At 44.3% G+C, this 7,125-nt stretch overlaps 1 protein-coding gene across 2 annotated transcripts; it reads right to left on the reverse strand.

Annotated features, from left to right (window-relative positions):
• Positions 1–461: 461 nt before the first annotated feature.
• On the reverse strand, positions 462–5,360 carry LOC101766064 (beta-glucosidase 20). Of its 2 annotated transcripts, none has more exons than XM_004962251.3 (13): positions 5,136–5,360; positions 4,962–5,025; positions 3,382–3,440; positions 3,202–3,277; positions 3,033–3,104; positions 2,871–2,958; positions 2,147–2,357; positions 1,925–2,040; positions 1,579–1,799; positions 1,457–1,485; positions 1,267–1,366; positions 1,070–1,157; positions 462–903 (listed from the first exon to the last, which is right to left on the reverse strand). In XM_004962251.3, exons 1-13 carry the CDS (start codon positions 5,271–5,273, stop codon positions 675–677), a joined length of 1,491 nt encoding a protein of 496 aa, XP_004962308.1. In that variant the 5' UTR covers positions 5,274–5,360; the 3' UTR covers positions 462–674. The 2 variants fall into 2 exon arrangements, with proteins under 2 accessions (XP_004962308.1, XP_004962307.1); XM_004962250.4 differs by having other exon boundaries at positions 2,147–2,408; positions 5,136–5,359.
• Positions 5,361–7,125: the final 1,765 nt, after the last annotated feature.

Below are 7,125 nucleotides of genomic sequence, written 5' to 3' on the forward strand. Positions count from 1 at the left end.
TGAACCAAAGTGATATAACCATATGGTGGGTGTATGGAGGGAGTAGTTAAGGACATGGCAATATAACAAGGGACTCTACAAAACTGATGGTCAAATATCTTTTTGTGAGAAGAACTTTTTAGAATTCCTCTTTTTTATTCTAAGGGGCTGTTTGGCTTTAAGGTGCTAAAGTTTAGCACCCGTCACATCGGATGTTTGCTACTAATTAGAAGTATTAAATATAGGCTAATTACAAAACTAATTGCACATATGGAGTCTAATTCGCGAGATGAATCTATTAAGCCTAATTAGTCCATGATTTGATAATGTGGTGCTACAGTTACCATTTGCTAATGATGAATTAATTAGGCTTAATAGATTCGTCTCGCGAATTAGACTCCATCTGTGCAATTAGTTTTGTAATTAGCTCATGTTTAGTCCTACTAATTAGCATCCGAATATCCGATGTGACACTGCTAAAGTTTAGCACCTGCTATCCAAACACCCCCGTGTCATCGTCATGACATTCGTGTGAAGGCTCCTTCAAAAGGAGACTGTTACAGAATTTACAAACCTTACAACATGCTCCACGTACCAAACACCAAGCTGAATTTTTCAGTAAAATTGTACCCTTTCGATTATTTCTTTTTAGAGTGTAGCTCTCACGTATAAATGGCATTCTTCGGATGGAGCGCTTAAATTTGTGCATGATAAGTTGTAGTTGCTGCACCACTCTCCACCTGAATTGAAGCATTCTTCTTCAAGAAGTCTGAGTACCAGTACGCAGAAAGCCTTGGCTGCCTCTGACGCCTCTTGTCCCAGAAATCGACGCGGATGAGGCCAAAATACGCCTTGTAACCCCCGAAAATCTCGTACAGATCCATCAGTGCCCACACAGAGTATCCTTTGACATTGGCTCCATCCCTGGAATAAACCATGTCTTGATGAATTTTATGTGCTAAACACATCCAAAGAACCATGCATCTGTCAAGAAAAACTATGCGTGTACCTGATGCAAGCCTTAGACTTCTCTAGAAGTTGGGGCATCCTATCAGTGCAAAAAAGGGGAGAGAGAGAATTAGACAGTTACCTGATGGCTTTCAGCGTGCTTGCAATATACTTCTTCAGGAAGTCAACCCGTTCTACATCCATCAGGTCGTCGCTAAGTTGTCCACGGCCTGAATGATGCAATGTGTGGTTAATCAGTGATATCGCTAAATGTGTACATGGCATTGTTTGCTTCTGAACTTGCAATTCCAGATGTTATCGCAGAAGCTAGATGGATACCGTTTTCCTGGATGTAAATTGAGATGTTTCCGTACTTTTCACGGATATATCTGAGTGCATGCTCTAGTCCTTGAGGATCAACCACTCTGCCTGAAGGAATCTGCTCTTAAAATCAATCAATCTCAGCGTCTATATTCATGGAAAATTGATAAAAGTATTCTACAACAGTTAGTATCAACCGTCACTGTACCAGCGTGGAAGTTTCCCCGTCCCTGGTTGCTGCAAAAAAATTCACAAGCATACCCATGCAAATGAGCAAACTTCATAAACATTTTGAAGCACGCACATATAGAAATTTACAGGCATTTCAACCTCTGAACAAAGCTCCAACGTCAGCTGCTTGGTCTCGCACGGGCATCTTTGACGCATCAGGATTGTTGCTCGCGTATATGGAGCTGTAGTGATTCAGTCCGATGAAGTCAAATGCTCCAGTAACAAGCTCGGATTCATAACTGGTGAACGATGGAAGGCGGGTGCCAGCAGCCTTCTTCATGCTCTCCGGGTAGTCTCCAAACAAGAAAGGGTGCAAGATGCTGCAGTTGAAAGAGAAATGAGAGCCAATAGTTAACGGAGCTGTTTACATCCTGTAATAACAAGTTTTTGTGGTAAGAGATTTGTCTGAACAACATGAAAAATTGCATAAGGGAACATTACTTACCTACCAAACAAGTAGTCGTTGGCTCTTTCCGTTGCCTGGATATCTTCAGCTGAATCTGTCAATGTGTAAATCCACAAGGAATACAGGTTTATGCCCACTACGCCCTTCTGAACAGCCTGAAACCCAAAATGCCGTGATAAAATTCATTTTTCCATGCGTGTCATCAAGAAAATCCTACATAAACAGAAGGTTTGAAGGGTATGATGAACGCAACAAACCTACCTGGTACTTCTCCCGGTAAAGCCTGACAGCAGACGAGTGAGCCAGCAGACTGTGGTGTAGAAATAAGTAAGGTTCCACAGAAGAGTTGCCAACCGTACAATTACGACCAACGCCAAATGGATTCGAACAACGTCCAGGGGGCACAGCTCCCATGTCATAGGAACCTTGAGCAATGATGTTTGGTTCCAGGATAGTTGTCCAGTGCGCAACCCTATCGCCAAACTCGCGAAAACACACATCAGAGTATGCTGTGAAGTCATCTCTGCATCAACATATAGACATTAAAGGTGAAGCTGCAATGTCATACCAGATAAAGCACGCATTTGAAACGGTTTTCACTATTCAACATGACTTTTTTTATCTGATCCACTTAGAGTAAGGGGGTGTTTGGGAGCTCCTGTCACATCGGATGTTTGGACTCTAATTAGAGTGTTAAACATAGGCTGATTACAAAACTAATTGGACAACCCCTAGGCTAAATCGCGAGACGAATCTATTAAGCCTAATTAGTTCATGATTTGACAATCTGATGTTACAGTAACCATTCGCTAATGATGGATTAATTAGGCTTAATAGATTCGTCTCGCGATTTAGTCTAAAGGTTCTGCTATTAGTTTTGTGATTAGCTCATATTTAATCCTCCTAATTAGCATCCGAACATCCGATGGGACAGGGTTAAAGTTTAACTCCTGGTATCCAAACGAGGCCTAAAGCAGAAACTTACACAATTCTGGGGCTCAGCCATCCGCCATACTCGTCTTCGAGGATTTGTGGGAGGTCTAGGTGGTAAATGACAGCATGTACCTGAATACCTGCACAAGAATTGGAAGACGATGATTCAGTGAGGCATTGACCATAAGCTCTGAACAAATGCAGTGTTACTCACCCTCTTTAACTAATTCATTTATCAAATCGTTGTAGAACTGCAGCCCTTTTGGGTTAATCGCTCCTCTCCCATCTGCATGAACCGAAAATTAAAATTAGTGAAAATGGAAAATCTGGACCTTTTTAAATGGGTAACATGAAAAATTGAAAGGATGAGGTTAGTTGCACACTAGGAATAAGTCTTGACCAAGATATGCTGAACCTGTAAGCCTTCAGGCCTATGTCTTTAATTAGCTTTACATCTTCCTAAATGAAAACAACAAGAGGAGATGTCAGGGAACAATTCACACATACCAACTTATAACCGACTAAAGTAGCAATTAATCTTTTCTCTAAAAGAGTGACCACACCTTATACTTGTGATAGCCATCACAAGCAATATCGCCACTGCGCTCATTTGGATTCCTCGCTATTTCATTATACAATATCAGTCAGGACAAATGGAATAGAAAACTGAGATCAATCATAAGTTCAGAAGGAATATGTTTACAATTCTTGTAACTTTGAAGTGTAGAAAGATAGTACCAGTAACATCATCAAGAGCATGTGAATTTTGATAAATCAATCAAATGGTCCAAGACTAGCTAGGTGAACCCGCTCAGCCCCACGTCGCCCTGGGGGGACTCGGGCGGTGACCCATCCCCCACTGCTAGCGGCGCCCCCTCCGCCTCGCCGCCGCCGGAGCTCGCAAGCGTAAGCCCGTCCAGCCACGATGAGGGCGGTGGCAGGCGCATCTCCTCTCCCACGAAACCCCATCTTCCACCTCGACATCCTCCCCCACCCTCTCGGTTGCCGGCAACGGCCGACGCCCCTGGATCCGGCAAGCCCCGATCCGACGCCAACGTGCCCGGATCCGGCGGCGCCCTGGTCATTGGGGCCTCTCCTGGCGGTTCCCCATGGGAGGGTGCTAACGGGGTCCACGGTGGCGATGAAGGCGGCGATGGCCCGCGGCCGTGATGGTGGCAAGGAGGTGGTGGCGGCCCACAGTAGGGGGTGGCATGCATGGAGCCGACCTCTCCTGGGCTGAGCTCCGGGTGGAGGGCACTTTCTTCACCTCCAGTGGCCGCTGTCGTGGGAAGCTAACCTCCGATTACCGCCCTCCCTTCAGGGCCTGCTGGGCGCCCTATGGGCAATCTTATGAGCGGCCACGATCGTCGTGCAATGCTTTTCGTGGTTGTGCAGGTTCTCGAGCAAAAGCCTAGCTCGGTTCTCGACCGTTTGCTAGTTATGACGGTGCCAAGGGCATTGTTTTCCTTCTTGAAGGTGTTACCATGAGAACCTCAACATACAGGGACAGATCCAGGTGAAAACCAAAGAACCGACTGGTTCGGGCGGCGGCGACATTGAGATGTTGCTCTCCTCTTGAGGCGTCATCTTGGAGTCCTTGACGGCGACACTATGGTCAGCTTGGAGTAATGGCGGTGCCCGATCTGTTTGTGTGGTAGAGATCAACTCAGTGCAGTTTCTAGATGACAAGGATTACCAGGCAGCATATGACCATCGACGATCCTTACATCAAAAGTTTCTAAGAAGATAGCTAATGTGAGATGTTTGTTGCTGCATAAGGATCAAAGCAAGGTTGAAGGAAGGACGTAGAAGAAGTTTGAAGCTTAGTCTTTCAAGCTTTCTTTCTTATTTTCTTTCTTTTCTTATCTTTTATGTTCCTCAGTTGGAGGTTTGGAGTCTAAGTACTCGTGTAGCTTCTGGCCATGTGACTGGATGTGTTACTTTATGTTCGTAGACATTCACATATGAATGTTAAGACCGGATGCTTTCCCTTAATCTAAAAAAAGAGCATGTGAATTTTGTAGTTCGTTAATGCAGCGTTAACAACTACCAATATGCAATCGGAACAAATCAACAATCGTACTAGTGCATAAAACTCCTCTATTATTTTTCCCGGATGAGATATTGAAAAGCAATTGTTTACCTGAGTGAGCCCAGGTGTTCCAAATGCTTGGGCTCTTCCCATCCTCAGCTATTGCACCCTCGTACTGCCCCCAACATATGAAAGGAAGATGAGGTCTCACTCACTTGAAACTTCTTTTACCCTGTTTGATCCGAATTAAGAGAGAGAAATTTGGAGCATGCTTTTTTAGGGTACCTGAAAAGCTGCGGTCCCGGATCCAAAGGTAAATCCATCAGGGAAGTCATCCACTGTGAACCGGAACGCCGTCGCAGCGTGTGATGAAAGCAGCAGCAGCAGCAGCCGTGGCAAGAAAATCAGCAAGCGCCTCCCCATTGCTCTGTTCTCCCGCACGAATGCATGTGGTGTAGGATGCTGCTGCTCGGATGAGGGATGACAAACCTCCTGCTAGTTGTACGTGGCCAGGAATATTTCACACTAGACCTCTCGCATTTGCAAAGACTTCTTTTTAAAAAAATAGAAAAAGTTTCAACCTATGCAGCCTTATGCCCTTATTTCATTATTACACTATTTCAACATTTGTTATAAGATAAAAAAAAACTATAGTCCTCCATAATATAGCCTCTTACTAAATCGCTAGGAAAAAGTTTCCATGGCCACCACATCCGAAGCTTGACTTTGCAATCTATTATTTTTTAACGATATCTACGTGCTCTTGAAAAGGACATGCATTAAAATGTGGTGTACGATTTATCAATAATAATAATATTATTATTGCGGCATCACCAAATTAAATCACCGAAAATAGAGCTTCCACGCTAACAAATTTATGTTCCTTTTTGCAATACCACTATGCTACTTAACCGACCCCAATACATGTGTAATACCCCAAAAGCAATGGTGGCAATGCACCAAATTGATTTAGCAAAGTGGTAATAAGAAAACAAAACAGATGTTGCATATGTTTATTGTGATTGCAAAAAAAATGCATTTGAGGCTTCTATTCTGGTTATATTTTGTGCAACATTATCCTTGGTCAAGTATCTGTTCCTATATACAAAAGGTCTTTATTTTAATGGAAAATTGAGCAGTAGCCATTGACCCATTTCAGTTGACTAAGGGTATGTTTGGATCCACCTCAATCAAATTATAGAAGTTAACATGTAAATTGTGGAATTGTTAAAAGAATGTGGGTTGTCTGTATCCACCCGGATTTTTGGGTGGTTGTCTCCCAAGTTCATGAAAGCTGAGGTGAGGTAACATGTGAGATTCCATAATATGGGGTTAGTGGATTGTGAAAGAGTTGGACCACAATCTAGGCTGTTTGGATCACAAGCTTGTTTCTAAAAGGTAGATGCTCCACAATTTGGGTGGATTCAAACAGACCTTAAGCATAACCATCTGATTTGGATACCTCCTCCCTCCCTCGGTCCCTCCCTCCGAACATCCTCATTGCATTACTGGACCTGCCGTTCTCCGAGTCCACCTAATTCCTTGATCCTCCATCACCATCACCACCAAAGCAACTGTCCATCGTGCACACTACCCACAACCAATTGTGTCAACCCGCCACCAATTTCAAGGCATATATATTTGCAAATGTTTGCCATGTCAGCATCAAGGTCCTGTAGAGGGCAATCCAAACCTGAACTCACAAGTTAGTTTTCATAGCTAAAGTTAGTTTTCATAGCTACGATGCTAGTAAGATACTTCCTTTATGAACTACAATCCAGAACATGGTGCACGATTTCATTGTGTAGGCCCGTAATAAAATCTGGGGAGCACGCAGCAACGACGGACATCATGGCACGTTTGAGTGTTGGTGGAGGTGGAGGCGACCCTCCTCCCCCCCCGCCCCCCCCCCACCACCACACACACTATGGTAATGATGGATTCAGTCGACTCTACGGATTCATCCCTTTGGCAAATACATATCTGATTACCCTGAAAAGGAAACTTCTTGCCAAATGATAGATCTGATCGCCTCCCATGCCCTCACCCTGATGCTCTCGCGGACCTAGCAGTTCGGCTTGTGACGCTTCCTCCCCTGCACGTGTGGATACCTTTGAGGTGTATGCACCTGCTGTACTTGGACGATCCTGCGACGAGCCACGACAAGATGCGGCACATCCACCACCTTGCTGATTGTGGAGGAGCTGCTCGACGACTAACATGCTCAACTACGCAGACCGAATTCGCTGCCACGACTCTATTCATACATCATCAC

Source organism: Setaria italica, chromosome III (assembly GCF_000263155.2).
Source record: "Setaria italica strain Yugu1 chromosome III, Setaria_italica_v2.0, whole genome shotgun sequence".
Taxonomy (NCBI): domain Eukaryota; kingdom Viridiplantae; phylum Streptophyta; class Magnoliopsida; order Poales; family Poaceae; genus Setaria; species Setaria italica.

Coding starts and splice junctions, on each gene's coding strand:
- LOC101766064 (XM_004962250.4), bottom strand. CDS start 5,273: ATGGGGAGGCGCTTGCTGATTTTCTTGCCACGGCTGCTGCTGCTGCTG. Junction 5,026..5,135: donor CCGGGACCGCAGCTTTTCAG/GTACCCTAAAAA, acceptor TGTTGGGGGCAG/TACGAGGGTGCAATAGCTGA. Junction 2,409..2,870: donor TGGCTGAGCCCCAGAATTGT/GTAAGTTTCTGC, acceptor ATGTTGATGCAG/AGATGACTTCACAGCATACT.